The sequence below is a fragment of the Barbus barbus genome (genome assembly GCF_936440315.1).
Source record: "Barbus barbus genome assembly, chromosome: 18".
NCBI classification, from domain to species: domain Eukaryota; kingdom Metazoa; phylum Chordata; class Actinopteri; order Cypriniformes; family Cyprinidae; genus Barbus; species Barbus barbus.
In genome coordinates, this window is record NC_136746.1 from 4,123,771 (window position 1) to 4,146,333 (window position 22,563).

The following is a 22,563-nucleotide window of genomic DNA, read 5'->3' on the forward strand; positions in this document are numbered from 1 at the left end:
GCTGTGTAGTGGGGTATGTGAATAATAGCAGTAAAAAAATAACCGCAATTCTTAGCGAATAATAAGAATATGGAAATTGCACGTAAATGGGAGTGAAGAGCTTTGTTCTTGACATGTAAACATCATAATACGATTAAGTTCTTACTCTGATTATTGGAAATAATCGCATTATTCATGGGCATGTAAACGTAGACAATGATAATATCATTACATCCCTATTGGATCAGTATTCTAAAGTGAAAAGCAAGACAACTCCCTTATATTGGCTGATGTCATTGTAAGCTTTTGAGATATACAATGCCCACCATAATTATTGGAACAGTAAAGACCAAATTGCTCTGTTGGCTGTGGAGTCAAGACATTTGCAAATATGATTAAAAGATGAATATGAGACAAAACCACAGAATGTCAAATTTTATTATTAGCCGTTTCAACACATACATGTTTTACCAAATAAAAGAACAGCACTTTCATTGATGTGAGTATAAGTATTGGGACAGTTGAACATAAGGCAGATATAAAAGATATTATGTAGTTGCAGATCCCTTGCGCACAATCACAGCAGTGAGTCTGTGACCCATAGACATCACCAGACTCTTGGTCTCATCCTTTGAAATACTTTTCCCAGCCTTTAATGCAGCCAATTCCAATTGTTGCTTGTTTTGGGGAGTTTCTGCCTTTACTCTCCTCTTCAGCTGGTGAAATTCATGTTCAATCAGATTTAAATCTGGAGATTGACTTGGGCAATCTAAGACTTTCCATTTCTTTTCCCTTATAAATTCCTTGACTGAACTGGCAGGGTGTTTTGGGTCATTGTCCTGATGCAATATGAAGCAATTCCCAATGAATCTGGTGGCATTTTCTTGAATATTGGTAAGCGAGATGGTTTTGTACCCTTCCAAATTCATTCTGCTACTGTCATCATACATTAAGTCATCAGTAAAGTTGAGAGGGCCAGTTCCAGAGGCAGCCATGCATGCCCATGCCATGACACCACCTCCACCATGCTTTACAGATGAGGCGGTATGCTTGGGATCATTGCAGTTCCCTTTTTTTCTCCACATGTTTGCTTTCCCATCACTTAGATAAAGGTTCATCTTTGTCTCATCGGTCTATAAACAGTTCCAAAACTCTTCTGGCTCACCTTTTTGCTTTTTTGCGAACTCTAATCCTGCCTTTCTATTTTTGGTGCTGGTCAGAGGTTTGTATCTTGCTGTGTAGCATCTGTAATTCTGTGTCAAAGTCTCCTGAGGACAGTAGATTGTCAGAGCATCACCCCAGCTTTCTGGAAGTTGTTGGTGATTTTACAGACACGTCTTTTAGGATTCATTTTCACAGCTTTTATGATTTGTCTGTCATCAACTACTGTTGTTTTCTCAGCCGATCAGGTCGTTGTTGGTTGCTGGTGTCACTGGTGGTTTCCAAACTCTTGATTTCTCCATGCCCTTTGTTTTTGCTAGAGCTCTAACTGACTTCCTCTTTTCTTTTAGCATCCAAATTGCTTGCTTTTCTCTCAAAGTCAGCTCCCTTATCTTCATCCTGGTTTGTGTGTGTCATCATCGAATGCAAGATTCAGAATGCAGAAGTAATGGATATAACTGATATGACACATTCTCTGCATTTAATATCTGAAGAATTAATGCAACAGGACACAGCTGATCACTTAGAAAGACCTGTGAGGCAACTGTTCCAATACTTATGCTCACATCAGATAGAGGGATGAAACTCTAAAAGTGCTGAACTTCTTAGCTGGTAAAACATCTGTGTGTTGAATCACCCAATAATAAAATGTGACATTCTGTAGTTTTGTCTCATATTTATATTTTAATCATATTTGTAAATGTCTTGACTCCACAGCCAACAGAGCAATTTTGTCTCAACTGTTCCAATGCTTTTGGAGGGCACTGTGTGTAAGATTCTGGATAGTAATGACGTACATGTTACTACATCCATCTGAAGAAATTACTAATTATTTGGATCAATATTCTAAAGTGGAGATCACAGTAACCCACTAATGATTTAAGTGTTACCAAATCTAGCAAAATTAATTACTAACGAGAAACTTACAAAAACCTCAAATTTTTACAATTATTTCAGTAATTACTAGGGAGTTATCATGATCTTCACTTCAAAATACTGATGCAAAAATTAGTAATTCCTTTAGAAGGATGTAGTAACACCTGAACAACTACTATCCAATGTTTACAAAACCCTCAAAAGCTTACAATGATTTCAGTCCTTACTAGAGTATTATCATGTTATTCGCTTTGGAATACTGATCCAAATAATCAGTATTTCCTTCTGAAGAATTTGGTAATACTTGAGTCATTACTAGTGTGTTACCATGACCTACTCTTTAGAATTAATTATCCATTATGCATTATTCATATTAATTATGAACCTGTATACAGTAGTTCTTGGGGAGGTATGAAAAGATAGTAGTACTCAAATACTCAAATTTTGCACATCACCTGGACTATAACACCAGTAGACTATTATTACCAGTAAATATTCTGTAAAAACTATGAACAGCAGCTTTCAGCCTGTAACATGAAATATCAGACATACAGTAGTAGTTTTTACAGGGTTTTTTTTTTTTAATCCGATTGAACTACTTTTCGATGGTTTTTTCTATGTAAACATGGACCCATTTGACTGAAGGAAAGTATGCCAATCATGGGTCTATCGCCACCAATAATGTAAATATTGAGCCTGGATGCCTTTATGTAGAGTCTCGTGTATGAAATGGCATTCTAAATACGCAGCTCTCAAGTTAAAAGAAGTTCAACTCCCATTTTCTTGCATTTTTTTCCTATCCCACATTGTGTCTGTCAACACAAAAGAGCATTATGTGTGAATGTGACCTAGCGATGTGAGCCCGTCACACGTCAGCGGTTTCCTCTTTACTGTTATCATTGGCATGTTGTCAAAGTTTCTAATTCTGACGTTTGGTAATATTTCTGTTAAAAAATTAAGATTAACTACTAATCACAGAACCGGCTTTACTGACGAGATGCACATGACATGTGCATGCAAATTATTATGCAGCCCTAGTTCTGTATATAAAGTAGGATGTTGTCTGTATGTAATGAGATTTTATGGGTAATATTGTCGGATCTGTTATCTATAATATTGTCATTTTGTCTAATGGCTGCTGCTAGGGGGTTTATAAGTTGTTCAAGTAGTAGTGGAGTTAGTGCACATCCCTGCATAGCTGTAGTCACAATTCACATTTTCTGTGTCATGTTCCACAAATGCTGTTCATCAAAAAAAAATTTTTTTTGCACCCAGAACTTTCATCTACATAACACAAAATGACCTGTAAATCACTTTTCTCTCTCTCATTTAGAGGTTTCAGCTGGAGCGTGTTCGTCTACAAGAAGTGAAACGATCCAGCTATGAACACACCAAAAAGTGTGCTGACCAGCTTCTGCTGCTGGGACAGGTAAGCTACAAAATGCATTTGATGGGTTTACATATGTCATTATAATACAGTAAAAAAATGCTGTTAAATTACTAACATTTGTCTTAAAAATGGCTTAAATTGTACTGATCATTTAGTACTTTTTAAGACAATATACTTAATAAATATCACAAACAGTTCTTCCACAAAGTAAGATATTGATACAGTAATTTTATTACAATTTTATTTAAATTGTATTTCTAATCTAATTAATAACATGATGTGCAGATTAATCTAATTCATCACAAATTAACTGCAAAACAATTTTGGCTGAAAAATCACCCCACAAAAAATAAGTCATTGTGTTAAATAAGCAAAACATTGAATAGACATTACAAAGAAGTTGCTTTAGAAAGAAATACATAACTTTATACTTAACCTGAGTAAATATAAAGTTCAGTTTTGAAATAATGATTTCATTTATTAAGGGAAAAAAATCTGCCTGGCCCTATGTGAAAAAGTATTTAATTATTACATGTTAGCGTCATATTCTGAGTTTGCATTTCACTGTTTTAATTCATTTAGATGAATACTAAATCTGTTTTTTGCGAGTGAGATGAATTAATGCACATTCACATTTAATATAGGACTAGAGTTTATCAGTCAATAAATGGGGAAAAAAGTAACTGGCGTTATTGTTTTGAAAAAGTAACTCAGATAATTTCTTGTAAATTAAAAAGTAATACGTTACTTTACTAGTTACTTGAAAAAAGTTATATTATATCGTAACTCGAGTTACTTGTAATGTGTTACCCCCAACACTGATAATAATATTTATATACACAATCTGGCAGTAAGTTTTGGGAGCTCAGTCAATCCTGCAAGACAGACTTTTCAACATAGGAGATAGACCAAAACTAAATTCTTCAAAAAGTGGTACAAGAAGATGTGGTGCTGGTTTTCAAGAGTCACTCTCAACTTATCTGTCTATAAAGCATAAAAAAATCAGTCTTCATGTATTTCACAATACTTCAGCATGTTATTCTTATTAAGTGAGGGTAGTTTTTTAGGATTTTTTACCCAAACAAAGTGTCTGAGAACCTGACACCGTGTAATTCTGGAGACTCCAGGAAGGTTGCAGTTCTAGAAAATGGTGGCGTTGGAGACTAAATGGTTCCTGATGGTTTTACACCAAATTCTTCACATTAATTCTTAAACATTTTGCAGTTAACGTGTCTTTTCTTCTCCACCTGTTTTTTTCCTGACCCAGTGAGCATTTTGCTGTCCAATGGTAATGTCTTGACTTTGCAATTTCTGTATTGCATTAGTTCTGAATATTTCTCATGGGGATTTAATAATTTTTTACTTTTCAGTTTGAGTTAAACCTCTTTTTTGGCTCATTTTATCTGTAAAAGAAAACGTGCCTAATAATTCTGCACACCTGAATGTAAGGCATTTTTCACTTCCAGCCATCATGGACTATTATATATCACTTATACAGTAAATGATTAAATACAAAATTAATAGTAGTTATTAATTTGTGTTGGACTCAATGTGTTCACATTAACAAGACTATTGGATCAACAAACAACAAAGTCTTAACAACACCATTAGATCCATAAACAACAATACACACACAGAGAGAGAGGGGAAAAAAGACCCCTTTAAAAGACACTCATTCATCATTTAAAGTCCTCCTGTAGTGAAAATCAAGTTTTTTTTTAATGTTGTTTATTTGTCTGTGGTGTTTTTAATATGCTGTCAGACAAACCATGTGCCAATCCATTAATCAACACCATTGCTGAGTATTTTCTCCTTAAAACTGTAGTTTCCCAAATGCTGACCCAGAAACATGGTTTGAAACAGCTCTCGGTTTTTTACATCACAAAATTCAACAACCAATCACGTCAAGGGATACATTAAAAGTAGCCCGGAGTCAGACCCACCTCTCCCACATCAGTGTTTGCACTTCACATGCGTATGCTCGTGGGCGTGAATTGGAATCACAAACAGCTGCATTCAGTCTTAACCAGGGTGCGAATTACGTGGGGGTTTGGGGGGGGGGGTTCTGAACCCCCTAAAGAAAGCTTTATCCCCTCTGATGGACGTCAAAACTAGATGTAGGGGGGTCAGATAGAAAGAAGGCTAGCCTATGCATAATATGGAGATTTACTTGTAAATATTACGATGCATTTCTATAGCCTCGACTGATAAAAAAAAAAAAGAAATTGGCAGCTCCTGAAATGGGTTGTTCTGAAATTACCTGAGCAGTTGAAGTATGAGATGCGCTCATTCAAAGACGTGCATTCATTACTTGCCTTGGACGGGGGCCGAACACCTAAAATACATGTGTAGATTCAGTCAAGAGATAAAATTGAACCTTTTCAATGTAATGCTGTTGAACTGATTTTAAGAGCAAACTATGTGCTAAAATAACCATAACATTAACAGCACCACTGGCTGAAATACAAGATAAGATAAGATAAGATAAACTTTATTGTCCCGAAGGAAATTTGGGTTGGACTCATACAATGCAATATCTGCTGTTTTACACAAATAACATACTACGTACATTTAATACCTACAACAACCCCTCTCTTCCCTCCCCATGATATGTAGTGAACCACTAAACTGCACCCTACCTATTGTGCTGCACACCTATGTCTTTATATATTCGCACACACCAGATAAAGGAAAAAAAAAAAAAAAAAAAAAAAATTTTTTTATAATTGTTGACCTCTAGCTAACTTATCATTTAATGCTTTAATGGACAGTGGGACAAAGGAGTTCTTAAAACGATTAAGCCTACACTTAGGAACTCTGAAGCGCCTTCCCGAGGGAAGAAGTTGGTACTCAGAGTGAAGGACATGAGTGGGATCTGAAATAATTTTTTGAGCCAGTATAGAAACTGTTTCTTCAAAAAGAGCCTGAAGTGTGGGATACTGCTTAACTCCCATAATTTTCATGGCTCTCTGTATTAGCCGCGTAATCTGGGCTTTCCAATGTACACTAAGGTTGCCAAACCAGGCTGAGATGCCGTATCGCAAAATGCTCTCGATTACAGCATGATAAAAGAGAAGCAGCACTTTCTGGTTAACGCCAAAGACCCTCAACCTGCGAAGAAAATACAATCGCTGTTGGACCCTAATGCAGACATTTTCAACCTGGACACTCCAGGTCAGTTTATTATCAATGTGAATGCCCAGATATCTGCAAGAGTCCACCTGGGCTATATTCTGACCATTAATGACCACTGGTAAGTGGTCACCAATGGATTTGGGGTCAAACATCATCTCCACTGTTTTTTTTGTGTTAATACTAAGAAAATGTTTATCACACCACTGAACAAAGTTCTGAACCTCCTGTTTGTAAATAGTAACATCTGATGTTTCAGATATGAGACCTAAAATAACTGTATCGTCAGAGAACTTAATCATATAATTATTAAAAGTACTACATGTACATTCATTAGTATATAATGTGAACAGGACTGGGGAACTGACACACCCCTGTGGGGCGCCAGTGCTGATAATCGTAGATTCAGACAGCGTCCTGTTCACCCTAACCTGCTGGCTACGATTGATCAGAAATGAGTAGAACCACTTAATAATAAAGGGACTGACATTCATCCGCTGCATTGTTTTCAGAAGAATATGAGGCTGCAAGGTGTTAAAGGCCGAACTAAAATCTACAAACAACAGTTTAGCATATGCCCTAGGATTCTCAAGGTGTTTAGTCACTAGGTGCACTAAACTGTTGATAGCATCATCAGTGCCTCTTTGACGTTTATATGCAAACTGATAGGGATCTAACTGTGGACATACTTCCAGTTTTAATTGGCTCACAATGAGCTTTTCCATACACTTCATCACAACAGAAGTTAAGGCAATAGGTCTAAAATCATTATTCTCCTGTGGACAAGATTTTTTAGGAACAGGGGTAATAATTGCCTTTTTCCATAAAGTTGGTACAGTGTGAGAGTAAAGGGACCACTGGAAAATAGGGCACCAAGCTGATGTCAATTCATCTGCACATGTTCTTATTAGAAAAGGAGAAATTCCATCTGGACCTGTGGCCTTAGTTGCATTAACTTGCTTAAAGACCTTAGTGATGGATTTAGGGTCAATCTCTAACCTCTCAGCATCATCGATAGCAATACTATCAAGCACCATATCACATTCAGCAGAGAAATCATAATTGTCAAACCTCCCAAAAAAGTAATTCAATTAATTTGCTTTTGCCAGTTCATCTGTAACATGCAAGGACTTCTTTGTTAATTTCATATTAGTTGCTTTTTTCATTGTGTCCCATAATCTTTTAGAGTTCATAGTTTGAAAGTTTTCCTCCATCAGACCCCTATGATGTTCTTTTGCCTCTTTGAGCCTCTGGTTCAACTCCTTTTGTACAGATTTAAGTTGTAAGTGATCCTTATTCTTAAATGCCTGATGCTTCCTGTTGATGCAGTCCTTCACTTCCTTTGTAACATAAGGTTTGTTGTTGGGGTAGACTTTTACTTTCTTTTTTGGAATCACAATATCGACACAGAATTTGATATAATCTGTAATTACTTCTGTGGCGTTATCCAAACTTGATTCCCTGGAAAAAATGTCCCAGTCTGTGCATAGAAAACAGCCTTTCAGTGATTCTATGCTATCTTCTGACAAGCGCGCGGTTCTGTCCGTCAGATGCTTTGGTTGGATGTTTTGGTTCCTTGCCGCTGTCACCTCTGGCTTGCTCAGTTGGGGACACTTAATTTCTAGCGATTTATCGTCAATTTGATTTCACGGATACTAAACTGAGCTAGACAATGACATCTCTGAATTCAATAATGAAATGCCTTTAACTGAAAATTTAATGTTTAATCTTATTATTATACATTACTGACACTCTATCCTCCAATTTGATACTGTTAAACCCAGTATTTCCTTTCTTTTTCTTTTTTTTTTAAGCAGCGAGAGGACAACAAAATAATCCTCAATGCTTGAAGACTCCATTTAGTACGCTACTGTTTTGCTAATTTTTTCGCATCGGACTCAGTGTGCAAGGTTTCTGTGCGTGGCAAATTTTTAGGATTACGAAGACGAAAAAATGCATGCGAAAATTTCGGACTCAGTGTGCAGAGACCTTTAGTCTTTATCTTGAGATGAAAATGCTTAATAGTCTTATTCACATTTTAGTCATTTGAGTCTTTTTAGTCTAGTTTAGTCAATGAAAAGTCACTGCATTTTTGTCAACTTTTTTAGCATTGATGACACAGATAATTAGGAATGCTGTCCATTTAAGACGGATGCAATGCATGTAATACTGACACACATTCAGTTTTCATCCACCTGTTTACACTCACTTAAACCATACTGACTGTATTTACGTGAGATACTCTGACTCTACACGATAGACATTTGGACTGCTGTGTGTGTATTTTAGCACTGAGAACTGATCGCATGCTGTATGACAACTGAAGAAGTGACATGTGCGTGAGAGAGAGCACTTCTATCAGCGCGATTCCACCTATCGCGCCTTCACTAACTTGTTAACAAGGAATTGTGACTCCCGGAAAAACGGGAGACGTCTGGTCACCCAGTCCCTAACCCTTCGGGTGCTGAGGCCATTGTTTCAGATCGCTAGTTCGCATTTTGGTAGCCTATCTGTCCACTGCGGCTGCCATACTGAGACTAGATATGCAAACGCCCCTTATCCAATGACATTTTGAAAGACAAGACAGTTAACTTAGCCTATAGGATGTATTTTGAATGTCCGGTAGTCCTCAAATAACATTTTAGTCCTGTCTCGTCTTGTTAACGAAGACGCGGCATGAATTTCATCAGTTTTTATCATCAGATATTAGTTTTTGCTCATCAACGTCTCATCGTAGTCACAGTAAAAAGGTTTGTTGACGAATATTTTTTGTCGGTGACTTTGTCGTCGAAATTAACACTTGTATGTAGTATATGAAATGGGTCGGCTAAGATTTTGTTTACTTCCTTAAGAACTGAGTGTTCATACAGTGACTCAAGGGAAAAATGGTCCTTTCTCCCAATGGTCTTCATTGCTATGTTTACCAGGAGTGCAAGCTTTTACCTGAATTGTAAGGTTACCAAAACATACCGTAATGCCATATCTAATTGTGCTCTCTATAACTGCCCGATAAAACAAATACACGATTGTCTGCTCCACTCCAAAAAACCTAAGTCTATGCAGAAAATATAATCTTTGCTGCATACGAGAACAAATTGTATCCACATGAATCTCCCAACTAAGTTTATTCTCCTTATGGATACCAAGATACTTGTAGGAACGTACTTCCTTAGTTGATGTTTCATGTATAAACACCTTGATCTAGGGTCAAAGATTATCTCCTTTTTTGTATTTAAAATAAAATTATTTAAATCACACCACTCTACAAACCTTGATACCTGTGAGAACACATCCCTGTGGAACACCTGTGCTAATAACTTTCAGCTCCGATAAAGTGCCCTCAAAAGCACAGGGCCCAGTGTGTATATTAGGTGTGTAACGGTACACGTATTCTGCACGTAGTCTTTCGGTTCAGTACACGTGTACCAAACTAATCATTCAATTTTTTCAGGAAATTTAGACAATAAATGCCGTTTTGGCACTCTTTGATGAGGCGTGACAGCTCGCTGTGTAAATGCTTCAGTTCTAACAGCAGCGAGTGAGTGTGACCATCCATTCCTTCCTCGTTGCCTCTAGTTTTAACGTGAAGTTATATAACGTGAAGATCTTAATCATGTAATGTATATTTAAATAAATCTTTTTATGAAACAAGTTATGACAGCCACTGCGTAAATGATTATATTTCAACAACAAATACATTTACATTTATATTTAGTCATTTGGCAGATGCTATTATCCAAAGCGACTTACAACTGGGGAATACAAAAAGCGATTCATCTTGAAGAGGCAATCAGACAGAGGAAGTGCTCGTAACACCAAGTCTCAGTCATTGTTCAAATAAGTACAAGCTAGTAAGCGGAGAGAAAGATAGAGGGAAAGATTTTATTTTTTTTTAGTTTAGGATGAAGTCAAGTACTGCCGAAAGAGATGAGTTTTCAGTTGTTGCTTGAAGATTGACAGGGATCCAGCATTCCGGATAGGGGTGGGAAGATTATTCCACCAGCCAGGAATGGTGAACGAGAATGTTCTGGAGAGTGATTTTGTGCCTCTCTGTGATGGTACCACAAGGCGTCGCTCACTAGCAGATCTCAGACTTCTGGAGGGGATGTAGAGTCGTAATAGTGAGTGGAAGTAGGAGGGTGCTGAGCCTGTGGTAGTTCTGTACGCAAGCATCAGTGTCTTGAACTGGATGCGAGCTGCCACTGGTAGCCAGTGCAAGGAGGTGAAGAGAGGTGTAACAAGTGCAGACTTCAAGCTTTAATTCAAGGGGTTGAACAAAAATATAACACAAAATGCTTAGGAATTAGAACCATTTTTATACACAGTCCCCCCATTTTCAGGGGCCCAAATGTAATTGTACAAATAAATATAATCATGAATAAAATGTTCATTTAATATTTTGTTTAGGAATCCTTTGCAGGCAATGAGACTTGGTTTTCTCCTTTGTGATGCTTTGCCAGGCCTTTACTGCAGCTGACATCAGTTGTTGTTTGTTTGTGGGTTTAGTTTTGTCTTCAGAAAGTTAAATACATGCTCATTCGGGTTGAAATCAGGAGATTGACTTGATCATTACAGAATATTCCACTTTTTACCTTCAAAAACTCCTGGGTTGCTTTTGCGGTATGTTTTAGGTCATCGTCCATTTGTATTATGCAGCGCCATCCAATCAACTTTGCTGCATTTGGCTGAATCTGGGCAGATAGTATTTCCCTGTACACTTCAGAATTCATCCAGCTGCTTCTGTCTTCTGTCACGTCATCAATAAACATCAGTAACCCAGTGCCACTGGAAGCCATGCAGCTAATGCATCACACTGCCTCCACCATGTTTCACAGATGATGATGTAGCTTTGGATCATGAGCTGTTCCAAGCCTTCTCCATACTTTTTCTTCCTGTCATTCTGGTGCAGGTTGATCTTAATTCCATTGTCCAAAGAATGCGTTTCCCGAAGTTGTCTGGCTTTTTTAGATGTTTTTGACAAAGTCTAAAACAAGCCTAGCCAGGTTGTTGGACATTCCCAGAGCATATGCATATATGAGCTTACACCTAGACTTATTACAGAAATTACAATAAGGGTCTGATCTAACTTTCATTTATACAGTCTACTTGGAGTGATGTATGCCCTTTTAATAAGCTTACAATTTATCATCTGATGTGCAAGGTTCTTAGATGAAATTAAACAACTAGCCCATACCACATCATAGAAGAATACAATATAATTCATTAAATCCTCTGGAAGCTATGCTTTGCAGTCTTATTACTTTTGGAAAGTGGAATATGACATCAATGTTCTGTAATTTTCATTTAAATGTTCTATACAATTAAAATATTTCAGTTGACTAATAATGATCAGAATCAACTATTATCTTTTCTTTCTTCATCAGACGGACCGTGCAGTGCAGTTGCTTTTGGAGACCAGTGCAGATAACTCCAGCTACTACTGTGACTCTCTCAAAGCGTGTCTGGTGACCACCATCACCTCATCCGGCCCGTCTCAGAGCACCATTAAACTGGTGGCCACAAATATGATTGCAAACGGCAAGCTGGCAGGTAGAGCAAAAAGAGTCAGCCTTGTTTGTACCCTGTATGATTTCTTTCTTGTATAGAACACTAAAGGATATCTTTGGTAGATAATTTTATCAGTTGTTGATTAATCATGCAACAATGCATATTACTGTTATAGTTTTCATTAATACGGTAATCAATGCTATATAGATAACTTTGTCCAGTGTTCTTCTGAATGTTTTAGCATGATTTGTGAAAATTGAACTATTTACTATTTCTATTAACTATTTATAAATTTCCCGTGGCAGAAACAGAAATGCAAATAGAGAAGAAATAGCATAGCTGCTGTTCAAACCAAGCAAAGAATAATAGATAATGTGTTCAAACTAAGCAAAGAATGATAATGTGCATTTGATCCGATAACTGGAGTACAAGGTTATGAGATACATTATGTGAATGTTTGGCTGAAGAGATGTCTGTTATCTAGATTTAAACCGAAAGAGTGTGTCTGAACCCCGAATATTATCAGGAAGGTTATTCCAGAGTTTGGGAGCCAAATGCAAGAAAGCTCAACCTCCTTTAGTGGACTTTATTTTAGGTACTACCAAAGGTCCAGAATTTCTGAATCCATATAATTAAAACAAATATTGATCAGTGGCAGTAAACTCCAAAAAAAAAACTATCAAAATTTATAATCCTTATTCTCTACAGTATATTTCATACAATACAAGCCATAAGCTAGCTTTTTGTCAGGAGTCGCCAATATTAATTATTGTATTGTATTTTTTGGTATAAACCCAAAAAAGAAAAAGAAAAAATATTTTTATTCGTAAAGAAAATGAAGAAATTACATATTGCATATGTAATAATTTGCCCACATGGGTACCACTAATGTAATAGTTTCCTCACAATGGACCAGAATGCAGTGGGTCCCACAGGTGGCACCAAAATAATATTGTGAGTTGCAGTCACGTCACTTGAGGTGAGTGGGAGAGTGTCAGATGATTCCTTTCTCCTTTTATAAATGGGGTTTTAAGGACTCTCATCTTAGCATTTAATTACAACCAAGGAAGATTGTTGAATAAGTAACAATTATGTAATGTATCTGACCAATCAAAAGGATTTGTGAGATACTGTTAACTGGTAGAGCTTCATACAGTATTATCATCACAATGAAGGCACAAGTGTAACTAACTAACTATAAGTGTAACTATCTAAACATGAACTATTGAGGTAAGTGTCCCTGCCAACTCTATAGAAATTAATGTGAGTGGAGCAGGAGTTACAGAGCTATTTATTCACAATCAACTAGCTAGCTAAATCATTTGTTACAGTTGATTTTTGCAATTGCTGAGGATGACACAGTGCCATATACAGTATTTTTGTTTCATGAGAGACCCAGCGAATCAGCAAGGGAGACAAAGAAACTGGCCAAAAGAGTCCCAAACCTGGAATAATTAAGATATTACGCACACCTTGAAAATATATCGTTTTTTGTTGTTTAAACTACTACAGTGTTCTTATTATAGTTTTATATTTAAAAAAACAGTATTTTATTTTATTTTAGCTTTAGTCATTTTAGTTTTAATAATTAACCTCTAATAGTCTGCTTCTTAGATTAAAACAAATATACATATTAACTAATATATTATGACATATGTGTGACATGTTGAAATGCATGCCATTTTATTAGAGTATTTATTAATAACATGACTATATTGACATTTAGCATATAAATCCATGTGTTAAACAGGCTACCACTTTTATTGCTCCGATGCAAAGTACACCACCTTTATTTTATGCTAAGAAAAATGTAACTTGACTCAAAATATAAAAATACTGATATAAAAAATACTGCACACCTGTTAAATGTGTATAATCTAAAATGCTGTGTAGGGCCTAGTACTGTGTAGAATACAGGAAAACATAAACACAAGCTCACAGTCTTTACATTTACTATGCTGCTTGAATTCGTTCTAATTCTGGTTAACATTCACATAAATGCCAGGACCAAGGGTTTCCCAGCAGAACATTACCCAGATCATAACACTGCCACCGCTGACCTGCCTTCTTCCCATAGTGCATTGGTCTCAAACTCAATTCCTGGAGGGCCACAGCTCTGCACAGTTTAGCACCAACCCTAATCAAACAAACCTGATCCAGCTAATCAAGGTCGTCAGGATTACTAGAAACTTCAAAGCAGGTGTGATTTGGAGCTAAACTCTGCAGAGCTGTGGCCCTCCAGGAATTGAGTTTGAGACCTCTGACATAGTGCATCCTGCTGCCATCTTTTCCCCAAGCAAACAATGCACATGTGCACGGCCATCCACCTTATCTAAAAGAAACCCTGATTATTATTAGTAAATTTTAGTTTGTAACCATTTAAGTCTGAAACCATGTGAATGCTATCTCACTGTGGAATAATGTGTTAGTCTAGATGCCATCAATGCTGGGCATAGTAACTGTTTTATTTTGGGATAATGTCTATATTATATCAACCTGAATTACTCAAAATGTTTGATTTTACTGTTTGTTTAAAATGTTTGAATGCTTTCAATGTTTGTTTGTTTTTTTTTTTGCTGTTGTCTCGTCACTGTTTCTCTCTGCATCTCTGTCTCTTAGAGGGTGTGCAGTTGCTCTGCCTGATCGACAAAGCAGCAGATGCTTGTCGTTATCTGCAGACGTATGGAGAGTGGAACCGTGCTGCTTGGCTGGCCAAGGTACTGTACTTTGATCTATAGACACAATCTAGACCCAGTGATAAATCGATTCTTTGTGATATATTCACAATTGCTTTGCTAGCAATATAAAACTGATAAACACTGTGAATATAGTTCTGATTTAAACATTAGTAGTAAAAAATGTGTTAGAAATGGTTCAATGCATTTCCACAAATGTACTTGTAGAGAGATCTATAAACCAGACCCTTTGTGGAGTTCGTTCTGGCCAATAACTACCCACTTAAACAACCAACCACAGTTTTATTTTATGTGTCAGGGACAGATAGATCTGAAATTGAGGATGTCGCAGTAAAAGACATGGCAAGTGGCAAAGTGTCCTCTTCAGCACTCATTATATCCTCCTGCTATCTTATAAATATAGCTTTGTTTCCTGATGGAAAAATCCTTCCATGTGGAAGTCATCCAGTTAGATTGGAGCAGCCAGCCAATTAGACTGCAGTTTTATGTGATCAATATGCAGCAAACAATCTGTAAATGGTGAGGAAAATGAATGCTTTGGATATATCTTAATGTCTATCTTGACCTCTCTCTTTCTCTCTCTCTTTCTCTCTCTCTCTCGCTCTCAGGTGCGTCTGAACCCAGCAGAAAGTTCAGATGTGCTGAAGCGCTGGGCAGAGCATCTGTGTTCTCCTCAGGTAAATCAGAAATCAAAGGCCATCATGGTCCTGCTCTCATTAGGATGCTTTCACAAAGTGGCCGAGATGCTTCACAGGTAGGCATTTCTCTTCTTTTTTTTTTTCATTCAGCCCATTCAGAGTATTGTTGCCCATTTCAGCCTTTAAAATTTAATATCTGTTTTAGGAATGAAGCATAAAAAAATTGTAAAATAAAAAACAAATAAACAAAATTGTCATTTACTCATCCTCATGTTGTTTCAAAACCATATGGTTTTCTTTTTCTTAGAACACAAAAGCAAATGTTTTGGAGAATGTGTGGCTTTCACATGCCAAGTTTTTAAAAATGAAAAAAAACAAAACCAAAGATATTGTCTTCAGAAGTTTAGGAAGATACTTAATGTATACTTTATAGTATTTATTTTCTAGTCCCTGATCACAGTATGCTTTCATTGTATCGTAAAAGAGCAGCTTGGCATTCCTTTAGAAATTTTTCTTTGTGTTTTATGGAAGAAAAAAAGTCGGTAACACTTTATAATAACGTCCAGTTATAAGTCATTTATAAGTGATTAGTTAATGATTAACTAATCATTTACAAAACATTCATAAGCGATTAATAAGTGATATGCTAACAATTTGTGTATGTTTTGTTAATTCATTTAAAAGTAATTTACAAGTAATTAGCTAATGATGAACTAATCATTTACAAAACATAACTATGCATTCATAGATGATTAATAATTGATATGTTAATATTTTTATCTATGTTTTGTAGAATAAGTTTTGAATCATATACAAGTGATTAGATGATGATGAACTAATCATTTACAAAACATAACTATACATTCACAAATGATTAAGTATATGCTAACAATTTATAAATCTGTCATAAGTTATCTTTAAATATAGCATCATGAAATAATTAAACAGATCCTTAATGGTTAATAGTTAATATATTATTAATCACTTATAAATCATTGAAATGTCAACATTGTACTATTATCTCAATAAACATTATAAATCATTTACAAAGCTTTCTGCATCCCCTAATCTAAAGTGTAAACTACTCATCAGTTGTAAATGTTTTACAAACCTTCCCGGTTACAGGTTGTTTGTGAATATATATACAGGTCCTTTTCAAAAAATTAGCATATTGGGATAAAGTTCATTATTTTCTGTAATGTACTGATAAACATTAGACTTTCATATATTTTAGATTCATTACAACACAACTGAAGTAGTTCAAGCCTTTTATTGTTTTAATATTGATGATTTTGGCATACAGCTCATGAAAACCCAAAATTCCTATCTCAAAAAATTAGCATATCATGAAAAGGTTCTCTAAACGAGCTATTAACCTAATCATCTGAATCAACTAATTAACTCTAAACACCTGCAAAAGATTCCTGAGGCTTTTAAAAACTCCCAGCCTGGTTCATTACTCAAAACCGCAATCATGGGTAAGACTGCCGACCTGACTGCTGTCCAGAAGGCCATCATTGACACCCTCAAGCAAGAGGGTAAGACACAGAAAGACATTTCTGAACGAATAGGCTGTTCCCAGAGTGCTGTATCAAGGCACCTCAGTGGGAAGTCTGTGGGAAGGAAAAAGTGTGGCAGAAAACGCAGCACAACGAGAAGAGGTGACCGGACCCTGAGGAAGATTGTGGAGAAGGACCGATTCCAGACCTTGGGGGACCTGCGGAAGCAGTGGACTGAGTCTGGAGTAGAAACATCCAGAGCCACCGTGTACAGGCGTGTGCAGGAAATGGGCTACAGGTGCCGCATTCCCCAGGTCAAGCCACTTTTGAACCAGAAACAGCGGCAGAAGCGCCTGACCTGGGCTACAGAGAAGCAGCACTGGACTGTTGCTCAGTGGTCCAAGTACTTTTTTCGGATGAAAGCAAATTTTGCATGTCATTCGGAAATCAAGGTGCCAGAGTCTGGAGGAAGACTGGGGAGAGGGAAATGCCAAAATGCCTGAAGTCCAGTGTCAAGTAACCACAGTCAGTGATGCTGGTGTTGGTCCACTGTGTTTTATCAAGGGCAGGGTCAATGCAGCTAGCTATCAGGAGATTTTGGAGCACTTCATGCTTCCATCTGCTGAAAAGCTTTATGGAGATGAAGATTTCATTTTTCAGCACGACCTGGCACCTGCTCACAGTGCCAAAACCACTGGTAAATGGTTTACTGACCATGGTATTACTGTGCTCAATTGGCCTGCCAACTCTCCTGACCTGAACCCCATAGAGAATCTGTGGGATATTGTGAAGAGAAAGTTGAGAGACGCAAGACCCAACACTCTGGATGAGCTTAAGGCCGCTATCGAAGCATCCTGGGCCTCCATAACACCTCAGCAGTGCCACAGGCTGATTGCCTCCATGCCACGCCGCATTGAAGCAGTCATTTCTGCAAAAGGATTCCCGACCAAGTATTGAGTGCATAACTGAACATAATTATTTGAAGGTTGACTTTTTTTTTGTATTAAAAACACTTTTCTTTTATTGGTCGGATGAAATATGCTAATTTTTTGAGATAGGAATTTTGGGTTTTCATGAGCTGTATGCCAAAATCATCAATATTAAAACAATAAAAGGCTTGAACTACTTCAGTTGTGTGTAATGAATCTAAAATATATGAAAGTCTAATGTTTATCAGTACATTACAGAAAATAATGAACTTTATCCCAATATGCTAATTTTTTGAAAAGGACCTGTATATATATATATTTACGCACACACGACTGGAAACCATAAAGTTTGTAAAACATTTACAACTGATGAGTAGTTTACACTTTAGATTAGGGGATGCAGAAAGCTTTGTAAATGATTTATAATGTTTATTGAGATAATAGTACAATGTTGACATTTCAATGATCTATAAGTGATTAATAATATATTAACTATTAACCATTAATGATCTGTTTGATTATTTCATGATGCTATATTTAAAGATAACTTATGACAGATTTATAAATTGTTAGCATATACTTAATCATTTGTGAATGTATAGTTATGTTTTGTAAATGATTAGTTCATCATCATCTAATCACTTGTAAATGATTCAAAACTTATTCTACAAAACATAGATAAAAATATTAGCATATCAATTATTAATCATCTATGAATGCATAGTCATGTTTTGTAAATGATTAGTTCATCATTAGCTAATTACTTGTAAATTACTTTTAAATGAATTAACAAATCATACACAAATTGTTAGCATATCACTTATTAATTGCTTATGAATGTTTTGTAAACGATTAGTTAATCATTAACTAATCACTTATAAATTACTTATAACTGGACGTTATTATAAAGTGTTACCAAAAAGTCATATGGGTTTGAAATTACCTGAGGGTAAATTATAGAATTATAAGAATATAAAGAATTAGTTTAAAATTGGATAATTACATTTTGAAGTGAGAATATCAGTGTTACTCAATGTGTTATGTGCCATGCCTGAATGTCAATAAACTCTTTGTAAAAGGTGCTGTTTTATGTATCATCTTGGTGAAAATGACACATCCTAGGCATTCTGTTCAAAAGTGTAGCATCCACCAGTTTGACATTTGAATATACATGTTAAAGGACATGATGCTCAGATATTCCTCTGATATATCTTTACATTTCTTGACAGCATGAGATATTTTGACCGCACTGCACTCTTTATTGAAGCCTGCTTGAAATATGGTGTGATGGAGACAAATGATGACATTAATATCCTTTTAATGCATATTCCATTTTTTCAATACAGTACAACGATATGTATATATTGTTTTTGTTTGTTTGCAAACTAAAATATTAAAGACCCCATGAAAATGTAAACATTTATTGATAGGCAAACAATGTTTTGATGTTTCATCTAAAAGTAGATGCATCTTAAAATATACTCAACCATACCCCCCCCCCCCCTCCCCCCAAATAATTTCATCAAGCAGGGGCTAACAACAGGCTCAGACCTCAAGAACGAAATCAAGCTTTGCTACACTAAAACCCGCCTTTAAAATGGTTCCACAGAAGAACATCACACCCCCTACTATTTTACCAAGAAGAGAAAGCTGACTAAAACAAACATAACAGAAGTGGGTGTTTGCACTTCACATGCAGACTTCAGCCATCATCGATATTTAACCAATGATTTAGGAATAAAAATGTTACTGTGACAGTAATTTATTCATTTGTGTCCTCAGTGCTAGGGCTGAACCAGAATATTCGATTATTCGAATATTCGTTGGGTAGGTTGGCATTCGATCTTCAATTTTGAGATTCGAATATCCTTTTTTTTTTTTTTTCTCGAACACCTGGCATCCCCCGCGAAACGGTTCTCAACTTGTCCGCCTGGCTGAACATCTGCACCAGCCAATGAAAGACGTTCGTGCTGAGTCAGCACTGCTGACCTATAGCATGCATATATATGAGCCCGCTTATATTATGAGCGCGCTTGCTGCACATCTACATTTGAAATAATGAACTTAAGCGCGCAAAAGACGCGACATGTGAACGGACCCTCTGCTATCACAAAACCGAATGCGATGCATGCGTTTTCTTTCTGTCAACTGTACCGAGATGCGAGCGAAAGTCTTGGGTCAGCGTGCTGTAGCTCTTGTAGTGCAGACGAGATAAGCCGATATGAAGCCGCTGTGAGACCACAACGAGAGTGAAAGAGACGCGGTCCAGCTGAATCACTCACGCTGTTTTCAAATGACTGATTTAATCTGATATTTTGTGTGGATTTATTTACTCATCTAACCTACATGCTATATTTAATAAATGTTTGCAAGAATTTCCCTCATTATAAACTCGAAAGCTGCGGGAATGAGTAAAACTATGCAATATAGGCCTACACACAAATGCAGGACCTGATTAAATATAATTCTATTATACAGAGATTTGTAAAATAAAATTCCACGACTTTTACTAAACTTTTCCAGGCCTAGAAATGGCTGGTTCGCTTCTGGCTCGCTCTGTTAGTTTATTAAATTTTTATTAATTATGAACGTGTCGCATGTCCATATTGCACCAAAATGCAACACTGCACTCCCTTGGGTCTGCAGCAACACACCTGCCGCGCGTGAAGTCATTGGATGAACGTTTCTGGACACAATAAAAATGCAAACAGGCAGACAGACGCACAGAGATTCCTGCCTTTATTAGAGAGAAGAATATGTTCAGCCCCTCCCTCTGAAGCTTCGAATATTCGGTGTTGATTCCTATCGAAGCTTCGAAGCTCAAAAAATGGTATTCGGACCAGCCCTACTCAGTGCACATAAAAAGAGATCACACAGTCATGCCTGCTTCCGTTTTGTGTTATCACAGGAATGCACAGCAATGCAAACAACTTGATTTGGGGCTTACTTTAGCATTTCTATTAATTTTCCATTAAATTAAGCAATCTGAGGAGGTTTGAGCTCTCTCCCGTCTCACTATACTGTTATCCTTTCAGCCAGAGCAACAGAAAACATCTCTGGTTATGCAGTGTAGCGAAGCTTGCGTTGAGTAACTGGAGATATTTCCTTTTAATTGCAGCTCACTCAACAATGTGTCAAAATCTGGTGCTGACCTAACTGCAACAGAATTAATATTACAATCAATTAATCTGTTCGTCCAGCGAACATTCAGTGTAATTTAATATCAACTTCTACATTTAAAATCCTTTGCAATTAAAAAAAAACTGGCTTACAAGACACCATTTACTTGTGTACTGGTGTCCACTTAAGTTTACTAATACTTTTAGGGGTCACATTAGGGTATATGTAGTAAGTAGTTACTTGGTCTTTTTATTTTTTATATTACTTTCCTATTCCCAGTCTTCCTTAACCACAGCATCTCCACATAAGCTTATAGGTGCAGCCTTTGTGGAATACGCAAAGCTGCTTCGCTCCATCGGGCTGAAACAGGGTGCTGTGCTATGGGCGTCTCGTGCTGGAGAGGCGGGAAAGGAGCTGCTGGATGAGCTGTCCCAAACAGAGAGTATAGGGCTAGAGCCCAGCCCCAGTGAGGAGGAAGTGGACAACTCGCTTGACTAATGATAATGACTTGCCCCAAGTACACCAGTGGAGGAAAGAGAGGATATGTAAAGAAAAACTTAAAGAATATGCATAATATCTTTAAAAAAAATAACTGTTATTGCACCCACACACTTAAAAAAATAAAGGTGCTTCACAGTGCCGTAGAAGAACCTTTTTTGTCTAAATGATTCCATAAAGAACCTTTAATATCTGAAGAACCTTTCTGTTTCACAAAAGGTTCTTTGAGGCAAAAGAAGGTTCTTCAGATTATAAAAAGCTAAGAAAGAGATGGTTCTTTGTAGAACCAAACATGGTTCTTCTATGGCATTGCTGTTAAGAACCTTTATTTTTAAGAGTGCATAAGCATGCAAGTAGCCGACAAATACACATCTTTTCATTCAAATGATTTGTCTGGATTCAGTTATCTTTTACAATTCTCTGCTGGTTGTGAGATGTGTTGTACCCCAAGACATTCCCTTAGCACCTGTTACCATGCTGTGATGTATTCCAAACCTGCTCTTGCACTTATTTGATCAACTAAATATTGTCATAGTGAATTAAAACGATCTCAAATAATTAATTAAAAATACCTTTTGAGAATCTTTAAAATGAGTTTGTTTTTGACATGAAATATGCCTAAAATTTCAAATGAATGGTGTGTTAAAGGATTAATCTCATGAAACACCTCAATTTCACCCCAAAATTATAATTAAATATATATATATATATATATATATATATATATATATATATATTTATATATTTATTTATTTTCTTTTTGGGATGTTGTGATGAATTATGACCCAGACATATTTTTAAAGGGTTCATGAGTATCACAAGTTATCTAAATGGGTCTAAATGGTTAAAATTGAAATGCAAAAACATGAGATGGGTGCAGCTGTTTGTTTTGTATGACTTTCACTGGTTAATTTTGGTTTGTTGGCTATATTTAACAAGTCATAAAATGTAATAAAGATGAGAATTTATTTAGCTTCATGTCTCCAGACAGTTACAGTATTTGGATATTGTCCTGTTGAAATAAGATGTGACCACATATTCTTGATATTTGTGGCACCACCTTTGTGTCTGTGATTTACAAATGAGAATTGTTGATTTGTTTTGTTTTTAATGATTAATTCATTTGTTGATTTATGA

The 22,563-nt window shown here is 36.4% G+C and overlaps 1 protein-coding gene across 1 annotated transcript in view; it reads left to right on the forward strand.

Annotated features, from left to right (window-relative positions):
* The window catches only part of LOC306884233 (WD repeat-containing protein 11), a 101,470-nt gene extending 79,905 nt beyond the window's left edge, over positions 1 to 21,565 (forward strand). The window contains exons 24-29 of the mRNA XM_079439952.1: positions 3,350 to 3,445; positions 11,923 to 12,088; positions 14,666 to 14,763; positions 15,351 to 15,496; positions 19,038 to 19,117; positions 21,233 to 21,565. Of these exons, the coding sequence (XP_079296078.1) occupies positions 3,350 to 3,445; positions 11,923 to 12,088; positions 14,666 to 14,763; positions 15,351 to 15,496; positions 19,038 to 19,117; positions 21,233 to 21,426 (780 nt within the window). The 3' untranslated portion in view covers positions 21,427 to 21,565. The remainder of the gene's footprint in view (positions 1 to 3,349; positions 3,446 to 11,922; positions 12,089 to 14,665; positions 14,764 to 15,350; positions 15,497 to 19,037; positions 19,118 to 21,232) is intronic.
* Positions 21,566 to 22,563: the final 998 nt, after the last annotated feature.